The 25,004-nt window shown below is 41.4% G+C and overlaps 1 protein-coding gene across 4 annotated transcripts in view; it reads left to right on the top strand.

Annotated features, from left to right (window-relative positions):
* The window catches only part of TGFBR3 (transforming growth factor beta receptor 3), a 120,164-nt gene that overhangs the window by 26,374 nt on the left and 68,786 nt on the right, over positions 1-25,004 (top strand). For all 4 annotated transcript variants that reach the window (XM_030494307.2, XM_030494306.1, XM_030494304.1 and 1 more), the window contains exon 3: positions 22,493-22,677. In XM_030494307.2, the coding sequence (XP_030350167.1) occupies positions 22,493-22,677 (185 nt within the window). The remainder of the gene's footprint in view (positions 1-22,492; positions 22,678-25,004) is intronic.

Raw genomic sequence — 25,004 nt, 5'->3', positions numbered from 1 at the left:
GCAGTGTAGTGTGAAGATTGCCAGTAAATGATCACAAATCTCATGAGATGTTAGTAAAATAATGGGTGTTAACTTCATTGAAAGGAATGGAAGTTTAACCACTTTTCCACTGATAGGAAGAGTAGGCTTCAGCCTGGCTCCTCTGTGTTTGCATGAGAGCTTTTGAAGTCCTAGAAGAGCAGTTGGTTTTTCCCTGCGCCTTCATGATTGCTAGAGCAAACACAGGGACCCTTGAAGGTAGGTGGCAGGGGTAGTGGAGCCTCTCTTTTATTTGCAGCAGTTCATGTTTGTACTAGATCAAAACTGTATTTCCTCTTATAAGAAGTAAAATATTGAAGTATTATTCAAGTATTTTGAGTAACTTCATCTGTGGTTCACCTGGTGACACATTTAGACTTCATCTACTGAGTAAAACATATCCTGTCAGAATCGGAACATATGGCAACAAACCCATTTGATTTACTGGGTTAGCTATGCCTCATTACCCAAAACTACACAAAAGGCTGTCAGAAACGCTTTTTTTTCATGTGACTGTACCCATAAGAAGGGTTTGCCAATGTAGCAGATTCCGACAGTGATATACAATACATTATGGAAAGGAAATGCACCATTGTACAATGAGATGTTGAAACTCACATGCTTTTCCTATTAAAATTGTTAAATGAGAGGCAACAGTCCTTGTCTGGACTGAGCTGGAACCCTTCACATTTGGGGCGTTACGCTATAGTGTTCCCTAGTGAAAGCCTGAAACATCTGAGTTTATCTCAACCCTACCAAACAGTATGAAAGAAACCTTAGAGTGACTTAACCAAGCCCTGTATTGGGTTCTTTGTCTGCTTTTGTTTTTTTCTGTTTGTATTAAAATGCTATTTGTTTAATATCCAACTTTTGTCAGCTGGGAAAGATAGTGCCTAACTCTTGTTTTTTCCCCAAAATCAAAACCTGATGTTACCTCCTAATTATGGATATGTTAAAATGGGTTGTTTGACTGTTATTTTATTCTACAAAAATAATAGTACTAATTAAAAGAATATATATATATATGGCTATGTGAAATGCATAGCAGTGGCCACATTCAGGTTGTTACAAATTCCAGCAAAACAGATTTCACTCAATGAACTGCCACCACCAAGTGCTGACTCAGTGATAGTTTTTATGTGTACCTCTAATGTTTAGCAGAAAGGGGTATTACTCACTTTTAATGCCCTTTCTGGGGGACTGTTTCAAAGCTTGCAAAGCATGTATGAGGCCCCACAGACTGCTGACTCCATTGCAAAGTTATTTTACATCTACTAAGTTCCAGGATATTGTGACTATTTTCTCAATACCGCTATCCTTTACTGATTGTACTTGAAAACAAAGTTGTGCTGTTGTAAGTGTTGCCAAGTCACTTCGAAAGTCTCACTTGTGAGGTTTCTCAGTGCTCACTCCTATGCAGGGCTGGATTGTTGGTTTGTCTTTTTGTTGGAAGGAAAGAGCCACCCTGCTCACTGTGGTATCTGCTTCCAGTTAAGTTGTGGCAAGAAAGCTTCTGTGATCTTGCAGCATGAATATCCTCAGGCTTTTACATTCAGTTAATATTTTGTGGTTAGTTTTTACAGAATCTACCTGCCTTTTATTTTTTTCCCCCCTCCTTGAAGCCTTGTTTGTTTGATCATTCAAGAAGGAGCATCTAGAGTTTCTGTGTACTGGAAAAGACAATGACTTGCACTGCGTCGCTGGCAATAGGATTCCCTGTGTTAGTCCCTGCCGTCCATAGCATCAAGGGGGCTCTTGCTTTCTTCAGGCAAGCCCTTAAACGGCAGTTGAACCCTTGCCATACAGAGAGATGGATTTCAGCTCTGTGGGGTCTCTGCAAGGGAAGTACTTTAGATGTGTGTGTGTGTGAACATTTTATATTTTCATGAAACCTGAATCAGCTTTGAGGTTCCCTGAGACTTTTTTTCCAGGCAGCAGTGATACTGCGATACATGCCTTATAAAGGTTATGTTAGCATTGGGCACAAATGACTTATTTCCTGAGTTAAAACTCCTTTCCCCAACTTCCCTTAAAAAAAAAAGGAGGGGGGGGCAAAAGTCAATAAAAGATTACTTGAGGGGAAGAGCCATTGTGATTTCATATGGAGGCCATCTCAGTTCTCTTTTTATGTCTGTTGGTCGCCTGGGAGTATACACTGTACTCGTGTCCTGGGCTTGAATTATTTCCAGCTTATTAATAGTTTTGCAAATGCATTTAAAAGTTAACTGCCAATGTGCGTGCTCCTCGTGGTTACAGCTAACAAGCAGCTGGTCAGTACATTAACAAAATTTGGACTTGGTTAACTCTTGTAGAACCACATCTCTGCATTTCTTCAAATGCCCTTGTCAAAACTATACGAGGAGTAATCTGGTAGGATAACACAAAGGGCACGTGCTTAATAAGGAAAGAAATGAGCAGAGGGAGAGCAAGGAGGAGAAAAGCCTTTTGCATTTTGGAAAGGAAGAAGGGGTGCAACAAGCAGGGCATTGCGTTGGTTCCTAGGTAGAAAGAAGAGAGAGTGGTAGCATTTAGTAAGAAAGTCCTTAAGCAAAACTTTACCTCAAGGAGAAGTGGGAAGAGAGGCATTAGTAAATCATTTAAGAGCTCTGACTGATGTTGCAGATAGCCTTTTGAGAGAGATTTCTGAAGTGAGCAGTTTTACTTGTTGTTTGAGAATGATTTTGTTTTGGTGTGGGGTTAGTTTCATTTCTGGTGGGGGTCTGAAGGGCAGAGGAGAACCTCAAGGCTTCCAATTAGTTTTATTTTACAATTGAAGTTATACTTTTATGGCTACTTTAACAGTTTTGACTGAATCTCATTACTGACTCATTTTGTCAAAATATGCATTTTAGATAATCAGAATCATGCCTGTCCAGTGATGAGCCATTCTTTCTTTTAATGAAGAGGAGGTGCAAGTATAGGATATATACGGCCAAATCTTTTTACATGTGGCTGCCATCTGCGTGAGCTAAATGACTCCCTATGAATCAGGCGTACAATATGCGTGTTCTTTGTTCCCTATAAAGATCAGCTCCCAAGTTGTTTAGAGTCATCCTTTCTCACTTTCCATTTAGTCCTTTCTCTGGCAAATCTCCCATGGACTTCAGCTGGCTTCTTGCCTGATGAAGGACTAAGAGCTTGACCCTGTGAGATAATAAAAACCCAGCATCCCCACGAGAACCTATAGATTTCAATGGGAGTTGAAGGAGGTGTGTGCTGCTGTAGCGTTCAGCATGTATGTTGGGTTTAAGGTAATGATTTGAGGACTTGGCTGCTTTACAGTATACATACTTGCTGGCCCTAACTTGATTAAGCTGCAAGTGTATTACCATGATTTGAATCCTCAATGGAAAGGAAAACACATGGTGTCTCTGTGGATTTTGTGGCTTATTTAGAATGAATTTTCATTTTCTGAATGTGTATATTGAGATGTTCCTCACCAGAAAATTCCGGTTTATTGGTACACATATTCATTTGGAGCTGTTTTCCTAAAAGCAGGAATCCAAGAGCAGATTCCTTTGGGAAGTGGAGGCCATGAAATTGTAAGATCTAGGAAGGGTTGTAACTTTGATTCTTACTGCACACAACCTTCCAAAATGATTCACCGTTTCCTTAAAAGATTCCGGTATCTTGAAGTTCTTGTTAAAAACAAAGAAACACAAAGCTAATTATCACATCCCAGAAGAAAACACATTACATACTTAGGCCATATAATGAGATAATGAGTAGTGACCTTCAGCTCTTTGTGTGGATAATACCCTTTAGACTTTATTTTACAAAGCAGACTACCCAGGCCCAAGGCTTGTTGTTTAAACAGCAGAACTCCCACTGAGTCTTTGCAGTTTGAAGGGAGAATGAAGTATTGAAATTCTGACACAATCCCCAAATTAGCTTTCAACTAAAAACCAGGTAAATGTATAATGCAGTTTAACTTGCAGATAATTTTTGACATTAAAAAATTGTTCCTTAATGTCGTAATACTGCTTATAGTTTTCTCTCTGAATACTACTGTGCTGAAGCGTAAGGAGGGTCCTGAAACTCAATTTTATGTTGAAAGGATAACCTTGAAAAGACAGAAGTTTCTTGAGTTGAAGGCGACAGCATGGCTACACAGTGCCTAGCAAAAGAAACACTTTGTATTGAAAAGCAAACCACAAATATAGGTAGTAGTCAATTAAAGCAACACCTGTTGAAAACGTAGATATATTTGTCACCTAAAAAGCTAGGTAGCTTTTTGGTGTTAAAGCTCTTTCAGTCTTTCAAGACGAGCATTTCTGTTTGTTATAAAAACATTTCTTGGTGCATGCAATCTTTTTTTTCCCTATATAATTGGCTTCACACAAGATTCAGGGAGCTGGGTTACACTGTGATTTGACACATGCTACTATCTGGTCAAACAAGATAACACTTGTGTGTTGAAACACGTCACGCTTGTTATCTTCCTGCAACATGGACTTCCGTTGTGATGACCTAGTGACACATAGTGTTTATGCAGATAGGAATAGCCAAGTTTGGGTGCTTGTAAGTCCAGCAGAATGGATATCCTTTTTCTAAGGCCCAAGTGATGCCTGCCCCAAAGATATTATAATGGAAAAAGGTATGAAACAAAGACTGGCAAAGGTGTTCTTGAACATGCAGCAAGAACTGTGTACAAGATATCAACCAAGAAATTTGTGTTCATTCAGCTTTTATTGTAGAGGCTTAAGGAAGTAAATGTGGAGTTAGACTGAGAAGAGTGCAAAGCTGTGAAAAGAAGGAGTAGAAGGCAAAGACTGAAGGAAAGCGTTGGAGAGATCATGGGCCATAAGCTGTACAGTGCTGTTCTGGCCAGGTGTTGTATCATTACATACTTCCACCTTCAGCTTCTCTTTCATTGTGTATAACAATATGTTGGGTTGGTTTGTTTGTTTGTTTTAGGGAAGATGTAAATAACAGTTAAGTGGTGTTTTTTTGTGTAAATAGTTCAAAGAGAACATGCTGTGTTAGGGTAATTTCAAGTCTCATTTAAAAGCCATCAAGGTTTCTTTGCCTGAGGACAAGCAACTGCTATATTTCTTTTGCTCTATAAATTAGTGGTTGTAATGTTAACAGGTTATAAAAGGGGAAAATACAGTTCTGGAGTCACGCTGGGGCAAAACATTTATCTTAAGTGCTAAGCTGCCCTTTAAATGATAATTACATATTTAGGAAAACTGGATCTGTTTTGCTGAGTGCAAGAATTTTGACAGCCTCAGATCCTTGACTCTTTGAAAATACTCTGAAAAATATTTGTCTAGGTCTTAGGACCTGGCATTTCTAGTTTAGGTCATCTTGCTTGGAGATAAGCTCACTGTGACGATGGCAACAGCGAGCTATGGCGGAATGGCCTGTGGACTAGTGGAGGGTTGGTTAGTTATTTTTCTCACTTCAATATTAGCTTAACAGCCAAGTTTAATATGTAACATCACACTTTAAACAGAGCCTGTTTTCAGAGTGTGGTGTAAGTGCTGAGCTTGTTAATGTTCAGGTATTGTTTCTGTTGCTTCTGGTCAGCCTCTTTGTGTGGAGGTTCACAACAGGGATTTCTCAGGCCACTTGACCTCTGTACTTGTATTCCACTCATCCTGTTGAGTCAGCCTTATTAAGAGGACAAAGTTCAATTTCTTCCAGTTTTGGGAGGAAAAAACAAAGATGTTTTCTGCTTTTCATGACTATAATCCAAAAGCAGTGAGCTTGAAGAGCAGATCTATTTATTTAATTGTTCGAATATTGACAGTTTTATAGGAGCAGTAGCAGGTGAGAAAATGCACTTGATCTGGACAGCTATTGTGCCCAGCAAACAAACCTCTTTGTTATTGAGGAGATAATTATTTATTAATTTTTAAAAAAGCTTTTTTATGGTTAAAGACCATAGATACGGCTCTTTATGATGAGGTGCTTTCAGAGCTGGTGTGAATCAGAGGTCCTTTTCCTCCCATAGAAAGCTTTCTCCTCCTTTGAGGCAACAAACTGCATATCAAGTCATCCTACGCAGTAAAAACCAATAATGGAAAGGGATTTGAATTTTGTCATTCAAATTCTGTGGTGCTGATTCAGACTTTCTGGTTCCCCGCTCTGTGTATGGTGGCTCTGACTGATCTACTCCCTATACTGGAGTAGCTGGTGTCTTTGGTACAGGTACCTGGCAGCAGTTGGTCATTTTGGCATGACTCCAGCAGCTAGTTGGGTGGCATGGATGCAGACATTGAAATACATGCAATTCTCAGAAACAACATGTTTTAATCCTACTTTAAGCTACTTTTGACCACTGGAGCCTTTATCTGTATTTGAGGCGCTCTAAGTGTAGCAGGCCTCATGAGTTAAATGCTGCCTGCCTGCAGCAGGCTGCCCAAGACTATCAGAAAGTAGTCTGCCCTGTATCACCATTTCTTCTTTTTCTGCCTGGAAGCTTCTTCTGCACAAAATAACAGGAGTTTGGCTGTTTGTTCAGGACTTTCTGGGATCTAGGAGCTCGGTTAAAGCTACTGTTACTGGTCTGGAATTGCTTCCAGGTGTTAAGAAGTCCTGGTGAAATGGCCATGGTACATGGCATACTGGATGCGTACCAGTGTTACATTGCTGTATAGCCATATAGGATCTCCCCATGGGAACCCTGAATTGGCATGAAAACCTTTCTGCTTTTGAAGGAAAGGATTGAACATTGCAGATTGTAACTTTCTTTTCTTCTTTTTATTGTGTTCGTTACTGGCTGACAAATGATTGCTCCTCTTTATATTGGAAAAAGTTCAGTGAGTGCAGGGCAAGACAGCATTTTACACTGATCCAAAAAGAGTTTAGCCCAAGCTCTTCTACTTCAGGGCATTTGTCTACAAGCAACCTCTTCTGCCATGGCCAGGAGACTGTAAATTTTAATATCGACCCTTCCTCTATCCTTGTAAACTTCTCCCTGGATATACTAGGATATTTTAGCAACCTACCCTGTTTCATTAGTAATGCAGGTGAAGCTGTGTGGTGTGGTATTTATTTTAGGCCTTCAGATAGTATGGTGATCTTGCAAGGTGAATCTGTAGAGAAACTCTGCAAAAGATGATGTGCAATAGTTTTCAAATCTGTAGCATCTTGTGAACATACATTTTGTCTCATAAAAAGGTGCTGTAACAGTAACCTGGGATAATTATAAGAATCTGTGAACCAAACAGGATTTACTCAGGATCTGTTTAATCAGAACAGTAAGTAAAACTTCCTGATCCTCATTTTCATTTCCCCTGCATTTCCCCTCCTTTATCCCTCCCCTGTGACAGGTAGAGGTTGGTCTAACTTGGCCTGAGAGCTCTTCTGGTAAAAGCATTTGACAGCTCCTTCAGTCTCCTTGAAAAGGATTCTCTATGAAAAAGAAAGCATAAGGATAATTCAAAAAGAGCAAGTAACTTCATGGTAGCTGAAGGCCTGTGCCATGGGGTCCCAAATACCTAAATTACCTGAGGCTACAGTGTATCCATTTAATAAATTATTAAACCCATTCAAACCTCAGCTTTCTCCCACGTCAGGTCTAATACTGCAGCGTTGCTGTAAATGCAGTTTCCAGGAGCTGAACACAGAAGGTGAGGATGAGGAGAAGGGTGTGCTGAAATGCAGTTTGGTTACTACTTACAAAGGAGTTAGCCCCAGTCTTGCCTTCCATCTGAGGTATTAATGGGCTTACAGGAATGCTGGTTAGGGAAGCAATTTTAAGAGACCTTGTGTCATGCCTGCAATGTCCTGTCATTGTGAATGGTGACTTGAGTAATGCTGAGGAAAGTAAACGAAATTGCTTCAGGAAGAGCTTTTATGTTCAAAAATAACAGTCTCCTGCGTGCTCTTCAAAAGTGGAACAAATACCTTTATATTACTGAAGTGTGATTGATTTATCTCATTTCCACTGAATTTTTTGTCAACATAGAGGTCAGATAGCTTTGGAGAATATGTATGTGTGTGCGTACTTACACATACACATATGTAAATGAAACTTAGTGAGGTATTGCATGAAGCCCTTTTGGTAATCAGAGCAGTTGCTAAGCTCTGATTACTTGTGTTCTCCACTGTGGAAAGGTTTAGTCAAAGTGAAAATGCATGAGGGGCTTTTGAAAGTGGTAGTTTGTGTCACTGTTGTGCTGATCATGGACAGAGGGAAAATATATTTGCACAGTCAGCACGTTGTCTAAAATCAACAGTATCTCTTTCTAGGAAGATCTTTTCATGCTCAGTCTGTGGTTTCCTGAGCGCAATTGAGTCTGATGGCTCCCTGCTGCCCACAGTGGGGAGAGGGGTGCAGGTTACCCCACTGCCCTTGGTGGGAGCCAGCCTAGGTGCTTCCTCTCTGCAATTCATTGCACCAAAGACCAACGGAAACCTTCTTAGTCTCTTTATTGCTGGGTTAGTTTCCTGTCACATTAGTGAGTTGAATCAGCTCCTGGGGAGGGCAGGTCTGATGAGCATCAAAATAGGCATAAGGTAGCTGGGAAGTGTTGGTGGGAAGAAGAGAGATGGAGGGAATGAGACACCCTGGTTTTGGCTGTTGTGAGATGTGGGGTGATTCATCCTGTCTCATAAACCTGCAGAGTTCGCTTTCAGTAGTTTTTCATTCCTCTGCCTGTAGAATTAGGTCTGTCAAACCTGCCACCCCATGAGAGACTTGCTCATTTGAGTCTATCCCCATGGTCCCATGCGGAAAGCACAGCACCCCATGTACGTGAAGCAGCGAGTCGTGCCCTAGATGCCAGGCACAGCATTTGTCACCCACAAGCCACTGTCTGGGGGCCTGCCTGCGCCTGGGCTGGGGCTTCCCAGCAAGCTTCAAATGCCATCCATGCACTAAGTCACAGTGCCCCACTGCTGCCTTGGCTTGGGGCTTCACCCCAGTGCGTGGCCAAAGTGTTGCACTTCTCTACCTATGCCTTTCCCTGGTCTAAGGCCTCCCATCTTCTGGGCACAAAGCAGTGTTGCCGAGTGAGTTTCACTTACTCTATTAGCTGTCTGCTGATTTTTCACCTTGGAGGCAGGTCTAGTTCGATAGACTGAGGTTTTGAATCTCAAGTGCAAATTGAGAGTAGATGCGAAGGAGGGAAATCATAATTGTAGCAACAAAACCTGAATTCGCTGATTTTTCACTACTAAAATTGCATGAGGAACATCCTTTAAGAGGCTTTATTATATTTGATTGGGGGGGTTTGCATGCTTTTGAATACATTGAACCAAGTCCTTGCTGGTTGCTGACTTTAGGAATATCCATGGTCTTGCCGAACTACATGAGCCATCATCCCCACAGTCAGCCAATGCTGACTGCACTCAGATGGCTTAAGTTACCCTGAGAACTTAAAGGCACTCAGTATTTCTGCTGTAGTGACGCTTCTGTTTTAAACAGAAAAGGCAGCTGCAAGGTTTGGTAGGCCTTTCTTTTTTATTGTTGCAGTTATTTGCCTGTCTTGAGGGTTAAAGCCATTTTGTAGCTGAGCTTGTCACACAGCAGGGAATTGAATATTTGGTAATAAGTATTTTAAACAATGTTTTAAAGATCCTAGCATGTGGACTTTAGAAAACTCTCTTTAGTCTTGTTCTACAAGATGTCACTTGACACTGTTTATAAAACATACGCAGATGCCTGTGGATCTCTATTAACGTATAAATTTGTTCTTTGGCTTAAGATAATCAGATCTATGTGGGATTTATAGATTAATGTATCTCTTTTCTGAGGAGCTTGACAACTAACATGATAAAGGATTTTTTCCGATTTTTAAGCAAAAATGGGAGAAACTTTTTAAGAAATAATTGGTATATATGGAAATAGTGAAGATAAGTGCTTCTTAAAGCCTAAATTAGGTCAGCTGCTTACTGTTGCTGCTTACTGATGGCTGTTCTGATTGACTTCTGTTCCTACTGACTCACAAGCATGGGGTGGTTTTGTCTTCTGCAACAATATCCAGGTGTGTAGTCAACCCTTTTGAATTCTGAAGGACCATGCACCCTGTCCAGCAGACTTTTAGATTGAATTTGGCATAAGGAAGGTATGGTTACACATACCACAGACGATGTATGAGCAGCTGAGCCATCTGTGGCCTGTGGACCGCGGTTCTAGGACCACTGTTCTGTTAAGTTTATAGCCCTTGTTGGAGATTGAGCTGTGGTTTGAACTATCTCCAACACCAGCCAACTTGCCTGAGGTACCTTGGTGAACTTGGAAAGCATTTGCCAGCATTTAGTTTTATGGCTTTCAGATAGGGGAGTGTGGATGTTGTTCCCCTCTTCAAGGGGATGCTGTCCTTGAGTACAGGATAGAGCAAGGACTTCATTCCTCAGTACTGGGGCTGACCTTGTGTTGCCTCCTGACCTTTATGCAGAGTCTTAAACAGTTTTGGGTAGAGGGTCCTTCCTTGTTAAAACAGATAATAAAATTAGAAGGCCTGAAGAGAGAACCTGTAGCAGGGCATATTCCAGAACTGATTTCCTTGCTGATCCTGCAACAGAGGCTGAGCAGAGTTGGTTAACTGAGTGGGGGATGGGGAAAAATATAGCAGTTTTTGCCTTTTTTCCCCCCTTTTTTTGTATAACATTTTTATTTTTTTTTCAAGACAAGACTGAAACTTTCAGTGTTTGGAGGAGGGAAGATTTGTTTTGCTTAAGCATTTGACACGGGTCGGTTTTCAAGGTTTGTGCAGTGAGACGTTTAGTGAACTCATCCTTAAGGGGTCAGTTACAGGAATTCAGCCTTCAATTGAACTTGTAATCTTGTTATTTTTAATTAGAAAAGGGCTGGTACTCTTTCAGTTACGGGGCCATCTTCCCCCAAGCCTATTTCCTTCCCTTTGGCTTTTGCTGCTTCTGAGGCCTGCTGCTTTGATGGGACCAAGGCAAGCAGTTGCCAACTACCACAGCTGGAAGCCCGAGTAACAGAGCAACATTTTTCCCTTTTATGAAGGGGCCTGTCCGCTGCTGAGCATTTCCAACCCGTTTGCAGCTGAGGAGGTGGGAAAGGCAGCCCCAACACGTCCCGGTCTGGCTGGCAGCATGCGCATCACGCGTTTCAAAGCCGCCGCTCTTGTTCCGACTCTGCGGCCAGCGGCGTGTTTATCAGATCTTCTCCACATTCGGCACTGAGCAGATGTTCCCTTTTTTAGTATGAAGTGATGTTCCTGACGTGCTAGCTGGGATTAGGGAGGGGAAGGCTTATAAAGCTTCGTGCTGGAGTGAAGCACCTATATGTCAGCACAGAAGGGCTTCTGACAGGCAAAACCAAGGGGTAGCAGGGGGAACGAAACCCCAAACCAAAAAGCTTTTTTCGTCTGCTTTTCACTGAATGCCTGATGTTGCAAGCAGGGTCCACATGCTCCAGTACTGGCCAAGGATTAGAGGCAGTGACTGCTAGCCTGTTGTTCAGATGGGTTAGACATGAATGGGAAGTCTTCCATGTGCCCCCGGGGGTAGTGGCAAAGTTAAAGCAGAAGAAGATTGAATGCAAGTTGCTGTTGAGCTGAAAGCTGCACCCTCTGGTCCTCCACATCTCATTCATCAGAAAGCTATCTTTGAAAGGAAATCACCTCTCTCTCTCCAGATGTGCATGCATCAATATGCATCAACATGCAGAATGCATTATTTCCTCTCTGAAGACCAAAAAACGACCTGCCAATAAGCCAATTGACAGATAAAAAAGCAAGACATCTCATTGAAAGAAGAGTCCTTTGTATGTATGTAGGTGCAGTGAATGACAAGTGCTGGTGAAGCCGAGTGACTGCGTGTAGGAACTGTTTAATGGAATAATAAGGGTTGGATAGAAAAGAAAACAAGTTACAGAGAAGTTTGAGAGTTGTGGAAAGGAGTGAATAAAGAAAAAAGGCACAGGCAGAGCCCCTGTAAATTCAGTGTGTCTGTGTGTGAAGGAAAGGAAGCAATTTGGGCCCAAATAAAAGAAATTAAATAAAAAGGAAAACTTTAGCTATGATTTTATTTTGGAGCTTGGATGACCTATCAGAAATGATGCCGATGTTCTGAATTAGAGGAAAATCTGTTAATGGTTTGTAGAAGTCTGTAATGCTGTAATGTTTTAGAAATGTCTATTGAGTGTCTAATAGTTCCAGTAACAACAATTATAAATCCTGGAAATTGGAAGAGTAGCTATCAACATTGTGGTTGGTTTGCACCCTGAATCAGTTACCATGAGGCACCTTTAATCTCTCCTGATTATGGTGCTCTCATTAGCCATCAGGTAAGACTTCGGCTATAAACTCTTCTCACTGCACGGCAGTGCCCCTCAGACAACCAGTACAGCACTATGTATTTTGGGCAAAACGGTGGCTGTGTACGTAGCTCCAAATGGAAGTCAGTGGGGATCAAGCATAAACAAAATCCTCTTAAACCAAAAATCCTGTCCCCAATCGAGTGAATATGTTGTATAATCTTACTGTGTATTTTGGTACCTTTGTCTCTACCTATTGATGCTGCCTCAGATGGGATACTGACACTTCCTATGCTGGCTTGAAAATCATTAGAACTTGTATCAGCACCTTCCAGAGTACCCATGAGTATACAAAGAACTGAAATGTACATTTGCAATTTAAATAGGTAACACTTTGCTGTGAGGCTCAGAAGACTTGTTTTCTTAGATAAACATAGACTGCTGAGGTCTGATCTATGTTTACATGTGTTTTTGAGCATGCTTTTTGATGATGCATGAATTCCTGTGTGGCTGATCATCAGGATAAGTATGGTTCTTTCTCTTTGCCTCCTGAAACTGATTTTATGAAGTCTGGTATTTCCTCTCTGTCGTCTTCAATTTACTCATTACAGTAACAGCAGTAGTGTGGGTAAGATGGTTTAAGGAGTTTCAATTTATTAAAAATACAATGGTTTTGAAACCTGTTTTAGTTATTTTTGTTCTAAGCAGGCATTTCATTTTCATAGTCTCTTCCCCCCCCACCTTTGGCCCCAATACAGAGCTCTCATGTAAACCAAGCAGAATGCTTCCTGTCGTTGTCTGATAAAAAGTGCACTTCCATTCATTGTTTTCATGCAACTTCCTATCCTTTCTACGGTAAAGAGGGATAAATCTGAGAGAATTTATGGGCTATCTCTGGGGAAAAGAGACTTTCACAACAAGAAGTTTGACTACTGTTTGGAATAATGAACAAGGAATGTTAGAAATAGTTTGTGTTTGTTCATTTCTTCCTCTTTGTGCAATCATGGTGCTGAAGACAACTTCAGCCATTAACAGTGGTGAAAACTGAATGCTACATGTGGTCCTTCCATTAAGGCTGTTAAGGCACAATGATTTACTTGCATTTTAGGTGCTGCTGGTTATCTGAAATAATTCTGTATCTTTTATAGTCTTGATCGGAATTTGTGATGGAAGTCAGGCATCTCTGAAATATAGCCCTCGGTCTGAGTAATGTTAGCCACTGCTGAAAAAGGATAGGAGCTCCATGGACCTGAGACTTGTACAAGAGGATCACCTACACTTGAATTTTAGACCAATTGCTGAAAACTTGTCTATTTCTACTACTTGAGGATACCAATGGGAAAAACTCAGCAACCCTTTCTGAAACATTATAGTGGACTACTTTGTTTTCAGTTCTTGGGCATGGAAAACAGAGGTGGTGCTTTCTGGGTTTATTTAAATGAAGGTCAACACATTCGTGCTGTTCTGTTTATACAGTTTAAAAAGATGCTCTTATGTTAGTGGCGTGTTTTTCAAATACTCACTTGAGAGAAGGGATGGGAAGAGAGCGAGAACATGAATGAATGTATTTGGATGTTTAGGCATGGAAAAATACTAGAGAGGAGTTCCCATAAGCAGTGTTTTGCTGCAAACCTCAAGAGAAGGTGGAGATGTGATGGTACTTCTGGTCAGAAAGAGGTTACACGAAACGGAGCTCTCTGGTACAGTACATCTGCTTTGAAAGACTTCTTTGTTTTCCAGGTACAGATGTTTGTTTTCTAAGATTATGCCTCATGTGTAGCAATATCTTAAAGTTGTGCTCAGCGAATGTTAAACCAAACAGGTTTTTAACTCAGTGCCTTTTCTGTTTAATTGGTTTAAGAGGTGTATAAACAAGACAGCTGGAGTTCCTTTTGTTAAGCAAGATGCTGACTGTCTGACATTGCCTAGCTTTGCCTTGCTCACTCAGGCTTTGAAATGAGTTTTGCTGTATAATGAATTAATTGGACTTTGTCATTTACCTTTTTTCATGAAATGGGTAACTTAGGTATAATCCATCATTTCCAAATAGCAGTACATTACTACAGAAGTTGAGTTCTGTTTGGTGGTTAACTTTGCCATTTGAACTTGCATCAATTTTATGTGCTGGTAAGGACAAAACATCAGTAGAAACTTATTTTGAAGAAAGTGGACGAAAACATTTCTGCTTTTGAAATGTAATGTGTTGTTTGTTTTTGTATTGTCTTTTTTCCTGCACGGAAACAAATCTGAGATCTGTGCAGGCACCACTTGAAGTTAGATCATCTCTGCTAAACAGATGGTAAAACCACGAGGTTTATCTCAGTGGTCAGGAGCAGTGGAAATGGATATTTTGCAACACATTTTCCAGAGAGGCCTGAAGGATTATTTTGCTTAGAAGGAGATACTGGCATCAGGAAGTTGTACCAAACATAGCAGCAACCCAAAAAAGGTATGGGCCATGTCATCTGTGGGTCCTAATGATTCCCAGTGGGCAGGCAGAAGATGCTAGGTAGATTTTACTATGCATCACAGAAACATCTAGAAAGACTGAAGAAAATAGAGGATCAAAATACATTGCAGATTAAGTATAATCTAATATATTGAACCAGCTGAATAGTTTGGCCCCTACATGGAATAAATCTGGCCAGGGTTGATGATAGTGGAGTTGGAATTAATTGGGGGTTGATAGTTGGGATTGGGAGCACACAGAGCAAGAATCTGACTGAAGCATTAACCATGGAAACCAGTGTAAGGTGAAATATGTAGGTTAATGCATGGTTCCAGATGGTGATTGGTTTGGGTGTTTTTTCCCTTGGAGAAAGAGGGAAGGAGCAGGGATAGTGTCAGGAAGGGGAGTTGCTGAAGATTAGTGGGCTTTCAGGACTGGAATGGGGAAGCTCTGCTGCGTTTTTGCATAAGCACATGTTTTTAGTTAGTACAGCTCGTATGTTTTAACTCCTTCTACAACCAAATCTTGCCATCTGTATTGAATATTTCTTGAGGATATAGTGGAGTTTTTTTCCTCTTCTCAGTTCAAGTTTTATAGCTCATTTCGAATAGGTGTATGTGGAGGCTGGGATTTGGGGTGTTTTGGTTGGTTTGGTTTTTAAAATGGCCAAAATCAGTCCGTGTCCATGAATCTTTTCCCTTGTAACTTTAAACCTGTTCCCCTCACCCCTGTGGTAATTCAGTCAAAAGTAGTTGCACCATGAAAAATACTCATTTATTGCTGAGAAGACTGTGTTAGATATGATGGTAGAATAAGTCCCTGAAAATTCAGGATATGAAGGGAAACTTCCCAGCCCTGTGTACAACAGCTCTGCTCTGTTTGTGGTTTCAGTCCTTTTTTTCATGTACCCCCACTTAATTTTCAGTGAGTATTGTTTTCTCATGCACTTTTTTGTTCCTTCTGTCAATTTCTGCCAAAGTCCTGAAAACCATTCAAGGGCTTTCATGAACCTTTACTCCATTTCAGCCCTGCTTTGGCGGCAGTTCACAAGGGCTCTGCTGTTCTTTGTGCTAAAGTAGAATCTGCTCTAAATTCTTTGATACCAGCCAGTGGTTAAGATGCAGTGATTGAACAAACTCTCATCAGTTACTCCACAAATGTGGAAAATGTGAGCTTTTAAGTTTTAAAATACTTTCCCTGGGAAATTCCTAGTTTATATAAACAGTCTTATTGAAGGGAGATACCTGCTGCAGTTCAACACAGTGCATAGTTGCATGAGGAAGGGCTTAGAAGACCTACTATGTAGGTCTTCTACATATTAGTAGATATATTACTTAGATATGTTACTTAAAATAAATACATAAGTGTTGGGACATACTGTAAAATATCTACGTATTAGTAGGTATATTACTTAAAAGAGATATGTAGATCTATTACTTAAGTACATAAGTACTTAAGTACTTACTGTGAAAAGGCCAAATGCTGTTGGGGTTTTTTGTCCTGGTATCAGGTAAACATGTAGAAAGGACAAAGAGGAGAGAATATCCAAATTAGAATGGAATTTATTTAATACTGTGAGCTTATTTCTTTTATCTCATTCCCCAGCCCTCTGAAGTATCAAAGCTTTTATTGCAATATTGAGCATATCCTATTGTAATTGCTAGGGTTTTTTTAAATGAAGGGTAAATAACTAACTAGAAAACCCACCCCACACTTTATTTCTTAAATATTAAAGTATCCAGGAATTGCCTTTTCTCTTTTTGCCAGAACATATCTACAATCTTTTAGTCCCACCCTTTTCTGACTATGTACTAAGGCAGAAAAGTGATATTAAAACACCCCTAAATTTTGTTTGGCACTGAATTTCTTCCTTCTCCTTACCAAAATGATGGCAAATTAGCAGCAGTATCATTTTGTGTTATATGTACTGTGTTCCCTCATAGCTGGGACTGCCGCCATGAGCTGTATAGAACAAGAAAACTGTAACATTCTCCTCCCCTCCCCAGCCAAACAGTCTGGAAGACACAAAAATCAGCAGTAGATATGTACAAATACAAAATGCTTTGGACAGTAATGTTCTACTTTAGTCTTCTTAGTGGACAGTGTGAAGGGTCTATGTACAAATCTTCCTTTCAATATCTTTCTTCTCTCCCCTGCATCGTATGGTGGTCACGCTTACTCAGAGAGGAAAATTGTGTAGTCCAGGAAGAATCTTGGACAGTCCAGCTCCTTCTTGTTAGTGATCATGGTGGAGTTGCTTCTCCTTTTCCATGAGGAGAAACACTGCAGTTTCCTCTATGCCACTGCTTCTCATCACAAAGCAGCTGTGGTATTTCCTACCATCTCATCTTGTCTTTTCCATCTCTCAGGACTTCAGGCTGCTTGCCAGAATTGGCTGATCCTGAGCAGAGATGTCTTAGTCAAGTGCTCGCTTAGGAGCGTGAAGCTGTTTTTTCATGGTCATCTGTGGTAAAAGCTGCTCTTTGTATTGATAGTAGAGGTTGTCCATTATCCTCTACACCATTCCTATCACCAGGCACTTGGCTTTCCAGGTGGTGTTCTGTGAAGGGGTGTGCAGGAAGGAATTTAGTAGTTGCTGTTACAGAGCTACCCAGACTAAATAAGAAGTAATGACTGATGTTTTCTCTTTAAGTGACAGGCATCACTCCTCTCTGTAGATTCTAAGTTGCTTCAATCTTTGAGTACAACTATTTGGTATAAATGCTTCCCTCAGTGAGAAATCCTTTATGAGAGGAAGGTTGTGTAGGTGGTAACTACTCCACATGGAACAGTGGCCCTTTGCCCATGCGCTTGTATCTTTAGAAATGAGTGGTGAAGGTTATAGAAAGAAGTTATTACTAAGTCTGCTCAAGTGCTCTGCAGTGAATCTTCAGCTTTTCAGTTCAAGAGAAAATGGCTTCCCCTCCTCTTGTTTTTATACAACCCTGTTATCATTCAAAAGTAGGCTAAAGGATCCTGTCTCTTTTCTTCCTCCTTGTTCCAGTTGTCATTGTCACTAGCTGATGTAAAAAAATGCCCTTAAATTAACCTTCTTCAAAAGAAATTTGTGAAAGTGTGTCATTTGGACATGCTGCAATTTCTGCTTGGACAGTCAGCCTCCTCCAAGATGTGCTTTTCGGTGTATGAAGTGATGAATTCTAGCAGGATCTGCAGTCATTTATATTACTTTGTACCTGACAGCACAGAGGTCCCTGGTGTTCCTCAAGTCTGGATTTTGCACTTTTTGTCTTCATGTATAATGACTCGACTTGTGTCATTCCTTAATTCAAAAATCAATTAGAATAGATCCGTCCTTCTCCTAAGGAGTGTCATATCCCATTGGTGTGGCTTGTATCCTCTGGCATGGCATATGGGAACCACTCTAGCGTGCCATGTGGCCCCCAGCAGAGATTGACACAATTTGCAGGAGCTGGTTGTGCTTTTCAGCTGACAACAGTGTAGAAATCTCCATGGAAATACAACAGAATATGTATTAGCCTTTACAATTTGAATAAAATCCATCACAGTTATGAGCTGGTCTTGGGTTGTTGTATTATCCCCTTTTGTGTCTTACTCCCATTTCTGCTACTTTGTTCCAGCAGAACACATGTTACTCATTAGTAGCATGGATGATATGGGAAACAAGAATGTTCAAATTGTATTGAATATGTTCCAGATGTTAGTATCAAACAAGGTTGGGTCTGCACTAAGATTGCCTTTAAAAGACTCTTATTAATTGGAAGTGGAAAATAATTCAATACTAAATGATTCTCTAGAATTCTAAATTCGCTAAACACTTGCCATTGTAAAACACATATGTAATAAGAGGTTCTTATAAAACTGCCCAACCTGCTTTCCATCTTCAAAAGGCTTTGCAGGCATTAAGCAACTAAAGTTTGATTGTGGGAAGAGCCGGGATTTGCTAACAAGGTTAACTAGATACATGCTCCAAAGTTAAACAAAAGCCCAGTGGTGGCTGTGCGTGCGCACTTGTGTTCTTACAGAGAAGACACCAAAGGCTTGTAGCAGCACAAGGGTGTATAAACTGGAAGCTACTTTTGACTCTTTAAGTGCCAGTTTAATGGGGGTGAGATGCCGGAGAATATCTGTACATATTTGGAGCTGATGAGGCAATCTTGGTGTGTTCATTGGATGAACTGGCCCTTCAGCAGTGACGATAGTGATTTTTGGCAGGACGTTGCTGATGAAGGTGAGGTCAGCAGGAACGGGGTGTGGGGCTGGAGCAGGAAGCTGGCAGAGCCCAATCCTGGTGTTTGTGCAGGGCAGAGCAGCACAACAGTAAAATCCAGGCAGGATGAGACCGCGGTTCCACATTGGCTCTCACATGGAAGCAGGCAGTGCAGAAGTGATAAACAATCAGATTTGTAGTGTCATAAAAAGGGATTGCTGTTTGGTTTTTTCAGTGTGGCAAATATGCATTTTTAGGATTTAAACTACCTCGGAGAAGTAACTAGCTTTCCAGTGGTGGCAGGAAGGAAGGAATATGAGCAGGAGGGGTCTGTGAGGGGGCCAAGAGCCAGAGCAGCTAACTTGAAAAGATGAGAGCTCTTGCTGCTCCCACTGGAGTGACAGTGCTTATAGTGGCACCTGGGACTGGGACAGATCTGCGAGTGCAGTAGGAGGTGCTGGAAATAAAATGACTTAATGTTTAGTGAATAGCTCAGGCAGCACTGGGATGTGTGCAGTGTAAGAATAGGCTAAAATACAGCATAAATGGAGAGAAGTTGGCTTGTGCCATGCACAGGCTGACCATCAGTGGACTTCGTGAGCCAGGAACAAGTTTTGGTTTCACTTGGCACTACCTCCAGGCGTGCAAGTGTGCGCTGGGCATGGCACTACACCCCACATAGTGGCTGGGCAAATATACATGTTTCAGTGCATTAAGATTGCTATTTGGTACTGCCAGCAGCACATGTCAGAGAAATAATGTTTGTGAGAGTCTTGAGTTCCTGGGAAGGGTATTATGGGCCTAGGACATAGCTACACAAGCACCTATGTGAAACTCAGCAAAAATGCCTCATCTGGAATAGCCCCTCTGTTACTTACCCCACCATCATTCCCTGTACGTAGGCAGCCTTACAGCATATGCAGTCTGAATGCAGTGAAACCAACCTCCAGTAGGTACTCTGATCTTCTGTTCAGATTTTGAGGGTTCTATCTTGCTTACTCACGAGGCTGGTCTGAAAACAACTCTACCAAATGCAGGAACTCTGCAAAAACATTGGTTTCTTCCATGGAGCAGCTTAGAGCAGCTCTGTGCCCCGTTCCTTCAAAACAGAGCTGACAGAAGTGGCATGCCAGCAGGGTGATGGGGTTTCTGCAGGAGATCTGGCCCACCTCCAGCCGGGATGAAGTGCAGGCAAAGCGGGTATGCCTTGCTCTGCTCTCTGCTGTGCAGATAAGCTCAGCTGCGTGTGGTTATCCAGGATGTGAACTTCTGCTCCCTCAGGGAGTATTTCAGTCTTGCATGTCAAGCAGAACAGAGGGCCTTGAAAGAAGGGCTTGCTTGATGCACTCTGGTGAGGGAAGCAGTTACAGACAGCCCGAATGTACCAGTCACTGTTGTCTTCATGTGGATGAGGCCTTGTAGGAATTGGGGGGAAAATCCAGATGTCTTCTCTTCTAATATGGCACATTTCTACAGGATAAAGATCAGATGAAGGCCGGACGGGAGGATTGGTAGATGTACTGCATGGAAACAGGTGTTCACAAGGGAATCCCTCTGCTGAGAGGGAGTTACTAGCTCTTTCTCCTGAACCTTTCCTAAGTTGTTTTTCTCAACAACTCCATTTCTGTTGAGTTCTGAGTCTTGCACCTTGTTCTTCATGTGTGCATTATGATAGAAGCAGCTTAACAAATGTCAACTGCATTCTGGTCTGCAAGAAAGAATTCAGGGAACAAGCGCTCCTTGGCTCTCGGTTTATTCCACAGCCCAAGAAATGCTTGTGGAGTTCAGAAATGCTTTTTGTGCAAATTGTATAACCTGGTCTGCTGCAGGACTTGCACACCAGTGGCTGGGCTAATTAATTAGTAGCTTCTCTGGTCTTCACTGGTATATGACGAAAACGAGGCCTCTCTGCTGGTTTTTGTTACTGTTACAAATTCTAAATATTTCTTCAACCATTACAAAGGGCAACTTTTTCATAGTTTGTGTTTTTAGTGATTTGGTTTTGTTTTGGTTTTGAACTGAGTATCATTGCTTGGGCTGGTCACACTTTGTATACGCATTCTTAAAAAGGAATTAAATCCAAGTGAACCTCAAATCCTCCAAGCTGGTGGTCATTGCTACTACCAAGCTCCTCCTATAGAGAGTGGAAAGTTTGTTTATCCTGTTTCCCAAGCACAGGCATGCGTAATTTATGCCTTGAGCATTGCCTTTAACAAATATTCCTGTTCTGGGGGAGCTGGTGGGATACGTACCATGCACTGGTGGGTTTCAGGAATGGCCCCTTTGGCAGGACAAGGCACGCATGGCCCAAGGCACTGCGGAAATCTCCCTGTGCTCAGGGGCTTTGCTTTTTCCAGATGAAGTCTGGTTTAAGATGGACTCTGCCTTCTAAACAGCCAGCTGCTAGCTGTGTCGTGAGGGAACTGCCTTTGTAACCAGTGCTAATGTAATTAAACATATGTGTGCACATAAGTCAAATGACCTCTGGGGCTACAATAGCTGAATGTAGACTTCACAAAAGCAGATGGAGCTCTGCCATTTGATCAGCTGAGGATTTGCTTTCATTTTGAACTGTTTTTGAAAGAAGCATTTTACTTCTATTGCAGATGCACGCTATCCAAGGGGGAAAAAAAGTCATGTTTCTAGCTTATATTTCTCTTTTATGCCTTGCAGGCTCTGAACTGACTGATGTGAGTCTCATTCTTATCTGAGCGATTTTGGTGCAAATCAGGGGTTAAGTCAATTGCGTTCCCCTGTGACCTTCTGAATCAAAAACATACAGTATCTGTTACTGTCGGGGGTGGATTTGAGTCCTTTTGGAAAAGCAGGGCTGCTTTTCATAAATATTTGTCTTGCTTTAGTTTCCTGAGATATAGTTTAAATGTAAACTGCTCCCTATGTTTCAGCTTTTGTGCTATCTTGCTGTATCACATCACGCTGTCTCACGTACTATGTAAGAGTATGGCACTACATCATGCTGTGGTGATTATTTGAAAGGGCGTACACTCTGTTTTGGACTAGATATCTGTTATCAGTGTAGATAATTGCTGTCAGACACAAAATAGACTCAGTAAACAAACATTGCATTTTATCATGTGACAGATGCCTGCTGTTTTGTACAATCTATTTGAACAACATTCACTATAAATCAGCACTGCTTCAAAAGCAACAAATCCAACTCACCCAAATCCTTCCTGATGTAATTACCTGTGTACTAGAGATTAACTTTTCATTGTTATATATACATGATTGCATTTTTCAATGCTTGGAGATAACAATGTTTGACATAAACAAATAATTCACATCTAAGATGAACCAATTCTTCCTACCACTATCACTGCTTTGGGGTTTTTTATCCCCTTTTGTTTTTTGGGTTTTTTTTCCTCTTTTATCATTGGTTTCCTCCCTGGTAAAGACAAGACTACTTCCAATTTGGAATTCATACTTAAAATTTAGACTTTCTGAGAGAAATGAACCAACAAGTTAGTGTATTCAGTGAAAATAAATGTCTTCATTTTGTGGATAATGAACATGAAGCCTCTGCTTGTGTTCCCGTGGGCTTTATGACCAAAAGGATGATGATTATTTGACAGGTGTAATCTGTGTATTGCTCTTTTCTCCGAATGATGTGCCTCTCTGTCTTCCTCTGCAGGTCCTGTGCCTAGGAACGAATGTGTCTTGTCGCCTGTTAACAATTCGCACCCAGTCCATGCCTTGTTGGAGAGTTTCACGGTGTTGTCTGGCTGTGCAAGCCGAGGCACAACAGCCCTGCCACAGGAGGTGCACGTCCTCAATCTCAGAAATCCCGAGGAGGGGCTTGGCCATCATGAAAGAGAGGTAAAGGGGAAATTGCTTTTTGTCCCGATCCCTGGCTACAAGTGTGTCTGCAAATGGGATTGTTCTACATTAATTTGCTGAATAAAGTTATTTCTGAATTGTGACCACAAAGCAGCGTACTCAATGTGGATACTTTCCACCTATGCTCTGTGCGTCATGAGTAAACCACTTCCATACCCAGCCACCCTCTCCATCACCTTTCACAACCACGAAGTATACTTTAAAAAGGTGGCAGGGTGGGCAAAGGAAATAAGAAACAGATTTAGATCTCCAAGAGGCCTTTGCAGAATTGGCTGTCTTCAAAGACAGATCGTTTACCTAAATGTGTTGTAAATTAACATGAATACCTTTGGATCCCTGCCAAGGCCGCTATAAACAAATATTTAAGTTCAGATTCTTTTACCTCTGTAATACATCCTTAATGTTTCGCTTTGGGGGGACTGCCATACAGAAAGCAAGTGTTGCTGACTATGGAAGTACTTAAGTACAGTCCAATTACTTATTTATGTACATCGCACTCAGAGGGACTGGCAAGAACTTCAGCTGCTCTGAAAGCAACAGCACAAGGAGGAAATTTGTGATGTTAGAAGTTGTGCGGTACTGTTGTTTACTCTCAAAACACATCAAAACAGAGTGCCATAAAGAAAATACTTCATGGCATGACAGCTGAGCTTCTTAGTTCGTGTTCTTACAGTATCACACACACAAATCCTTAGTACTGTGTCCTGTGAGAGCAACATGCATGTACACAATTAGCAGAATTTGTAATGAGAGAACAAAGATGATGATCTAGCAGGCAGAAGCTTAGAAAAAGAGGGTCTATTATCTGAGCTGAAAGAACTTTAAAGTGGAGTCTTTTATACAAAGTGATTTAAATAAAGGCAGATACTCTTGGACATAATCAAAGTCTTTCCACTGGCTTCAATAGCAGCTTTGTTGGGTTTGTGGTGTGTTCAGCTCAATGTGTCTTGCATGCATCCATGTAACTTCAGCTGTTGTGTTCACTTTCAGTATATACACTGTCTGAAATGGCTGGTGTATGATGAAAACATTGATTACTATTTTTTCAGTAGGCATCTCATGGGCTGCCCTTAATCAGAAATGTCAGATCTTTTTCAGTTCAACTAGCACTAAATGAATAGAAAAATACTTTGGGTTTTTTGTGGGACTCAGAATGAGGTACAGAGATTTTTTTATTTGTTTTGTTTTGGGGTTGTTTTGTTTTGTTTTGTTTTTAAAAGCCTTTCTTAGTTTGCCAGGCACTGGATTATCTGTGTGATGAGCACACTGAATGCCTGAAAGAAGCATAGGTACAATCAGTTCTTTGGGCATGAAAGCCAAAGCTTTATGTGATTCTGCTGTGTATTTGTCAGTGCCTCTTTCATCACTCAGGGCCCTTTGAATCCATTGGCAAATCATAAACAAATTTAGTGTAAGGGGTGGTAGATCTCATAAGGTAATCACAAATTTTGTTGAAAACAGGCAGAGGAGTGCCCTCACTGTGAGGACATGGGATAGTGGGAACTTGTAACTTCTTAGTTACTAAAGGGTGCCCAGGGATGAGATGAAGCAGGCTACAGCTGGAGCTTGTGCCTCGCAAGAGACAAGGATAAATCAGCTCAAAGCACCCATTTGCATAACCCTGACTTTTCCCTCTGGTTTGCTGCTGTTGGCACTGCTTGTGTAACAGCGTGCACGCACAACGTGAGCAAGTCACACGTGCGCAAGGCTGCAGGCTGTGCCGCTGCTGTCTCATCCCCGACAGAAAGACACAAGATTTAAATATTTGGCTTGCAATAAAAATAGTTGCTGTCTAGCAGAAAAAGGCTGCTTGTGCCTCCCCTAACGTGCTTATGGTAAGAAAGCAGCTTGCCCCAAGCTGTGCTTTCCATGTGCTTCTGTGGTATACCAAAGTGTGGGGCACAGAATGTGTTTAAGGATTTGTAGCCTTTAAGCTCCTTCCCTCATCTCCCAACCAGTTTCCAGTCACAGCCCTTCCTTGGAGATGGCTGCTCTCAAAACGCACAGGAAGCTGGAGCAAGGCTTGCTGGCAACAGCGTCGAGCAAAAGAGCGTAAACAACTTGGAAAGATCGGATTTTACTTATAGGATCAGATCCGGGAAACAAAGCAGAGCAAATGTTATCTTTTCCATTATTGTAAAAACCAACTCCAAGTGGCCTTTTGTCTTGAAGTAGAATGTACCCATCACCTCCGTTACATTAGCTTGATTTACCAGCTGAGGTATTTCCTGTTGCCTGCAAATGCTGATAGCAAAGGTAGAGATCTGTGTGTCATCCAGTATTTCCAGTATACTCCAGAATAAAAC

This window comes from Strigops habroptila, chromosome 8, assembly GCF_004027225.2.
Source record: "Strigops habroptila isolate Jane chromosome 8, bStrHab1.2.pri, whole genome shotgun sequence".
NCBI lineage: Eukaryota > Metazoa > Chordata > Aves > Psittaciformes > Psittacidae > Strigops > Strigops habroptila.
This window is presented reverse-complemented; position numbering and strand designations above follow the sequence as displayed.